The 2,293-nt window shown below is 51.5% G+C and overlaps 1 protein-coding gene across 1 annotated transcript; it reads right to left on the bottom strand.

Moving 5' to 3' along the window:
• Positions 1 to 214: 214 nt before the first annotated feature.
• On the bottom strand, positions 215 to 2,090 carry LOC104527682 (cerebral cavernous malformations 2 protein-like; the record flags this gene model as incomplete). The annotated part of the gene is made up of 3 exons (XM_010171470.1): positions 215 to 351; positions 1,620 to 1,803; positions 2,007 to 2,090. Coding segments are annotated over 3 exons (405 nt in total), but the record flags the coding sequence as incomplete, so codon positions are not given.
• Positions 2,091 to 2,293: the final 203 nt, after the last annotated feature.

The following is a 2,293-nucleotide window of genomic DNA, read 5'->3' as shown; positions in this document are numbered from 1 at the left end:
GTCCCTTCCAACCCCACCAGTGTGTGATTCTATGAGGCCACCCTGGGCCTGGTGGCTCTCCAATGTCAACCCAAGAAGTTGTGTCCACCTTGATCTAAGAGCTAGAAAAACCTCCCAGTGATCCCAGTTCCATTGTCAGAATCACCATCAGAGAGCAGCTCTGGAGACAACCCCAAGATGGGACAGAGCTTGAATGGAATGGTTGGAGTCTTACTTTGTTCTCTGTAGCCAGGATCACCAAGCAACAAGCTTCGACGGGAACCACCCCGCTCTCGGACAGCGAGCCTGAAGTCAGAGCTTTGGAGCTCTCAGCACAGAGACTCTGGCTTGGGGAGATCCCAGGATCCTGAGCTGAGAAAGAGAGAAGTTGTGATGGGAAGGTGGAGGCAGGGAGAGAAGATCAAGGAGACCTGGCATGGTGAGCTGCCCTCTGAGCAGGCTGCCCATGGGGAGAGCAAAGCCTCTGGAATCGGGAGAGGGGAGGTTCTCACACCCAGGAGGAAACACCTCGGAGGAGGGAGGAACAGGGAACCCAGGAACATCACCTGAACGTTGCACAGGGTCCAAGGTTCTGAATTCAAAAGATTTAGAGCTGGTTTCTGACAACTCTGGCTTCGTTTCCATGGCTGAGGCAGCCTGAGAAATCCATCAGCACAATGACAGGCTGGGAAATCACTTACTCATTTACTCTACAGAGCGTCCTTCACCACCACGGGGTCTATAATCCCCCAAGTCTCTGTCATTACATCTCCCAAGGAGCTCAGTGTTCCTCAAACCAGCCCAAAACCAGGTGGGTTTGGCACACACGGAGCTGCCAGGGACAGATCCGAGGCTCTCCCCAGGTGTTTTGAAGAAGTGAGGTGTGTTGGAGGTGGTGGGTATCACCCTGGGTATTCAACATGGACATTTAGACATCAAACATGATGATGAAATCGTTCCAGCAACCTGCACAAGGGTTGTGAGGAGCAGGAGACCAGGCTGGAGGAGCTGCCTCTACCTGTTCTCCTCGTTGACACCCACAGAGCAGGATGGGCAACACAGAATAAAGGGGGTTGTTGTGACCCAAGTGCAGGACCTGGCACTTGGCCTTGTTGAACCTTGTTGGTCCATCATCTCTCCCAGTGTTCTTCTGCAAGTCTCAGCACCCTCAGGAGATATGTGTACCCTCAGTCCTCCCTCCACCCTGCTAGAAAAGGATGGACTCAAACAACTCAAGGCAGGAGAACAGATGTAAGGAAGAAATTTTTCATGCTGAGGGTGGAGAAACCTTGGCCCAGGTTGGCCAGAGAGGTGGTAGAAGCCCCATCCCTGGAAACATTCAAGGTCAGGTTGGACGGGGCTGTGAGCAACCTGATCTGGTTGGAGATGTCCCTGCTCACTGCAGGGGGGTTGGACCAGATGATCTTTAAAAGTCCCTTCCCACCCAAACCCTTTTATGATTCCGTGAAGGACACCAATTGTTTTGGTCTGTTCTCACCCAGCATCACCTTTGTCCTGCTCCTGGCCAGACCAGCTGCTGTGGGGCTCTGCCCCACAACCTCAAAACACACGTTGACCTCAAAACACACCTTGACCCCAAAACACAAAGCAACAGCCCACCCATGCTGGTCCCAACCTACCTGTTTTCAGCACGACCAAGTGAGAGGAATCATCTCGGATGTAGGAAACGGAGGCGATGTCATGGATGGGAACCCTGAGGATCAGATCTTCTCCATCCCTCCACACCAGCTTGATGTTGTAGGCAGAGAGACTAATGACAGCATCGTGTTCTTGGGTCAGCTGCCCCGGGAGCTGGTGTGCTCTCTAAAATAAATACATTTATATTGATTTGTTGAAGATTTCTCCTTTGATAACGACCTTCACTCCCACGTGTGTACCATCAGGGTGGAGGACACCAGCTAGACCAAGACCCAAACTTGAAGAAGCTCCATAAATCTATTTTTTTCCATGCTGTATGACAGATACAGACTCTGGAGAGCTGGTGGTTCCACGGGCTGAGCGCTCACCTTGGCATTATCGATCAAGTGCAGGATTTCCGTGCGGCTGGAGGGATTCAGGTACCCTGGGATGGATGTCAGTTGACCTAAATACTGTAAAAGAAGAACCAAAGTGTGACCACAACACGGACATGCTACACACAACCCCTTGAAAACATCAGATAGAGCAAAAAAAGACACCACCCAACCCAGAGCAAAGAGTTGGTGGCCCAAGTTTTTGTTTAGAAGCTGCTGAATTCACCTGTGTGTGGAAGATCTGTCACAGCTGTGAGTTCCCCGTGGTGGTTTCACCCACA

Source organism: Antrostomus carolinensis, unplaced genomic scaffold, assembly GCF_000700745.2.
Source record: "Antrostomus carolinensis isolate BGI_N321 unplaced genomic scaffold, ASM70074v2 Scaffold44887, whole genome shotgun sequence".
NCBI lineage: Eukaryota > Metazoa > Chordata > Aves > Caprimulgiformes > Caprimulgidae > Antrostomus > Antrostomus carolinensis.
The sequence above is the reverse complement of the archived record's forward strand: the minus strand, read 5'-3'. Positions and strand labels throughout refer to the sequence as shown.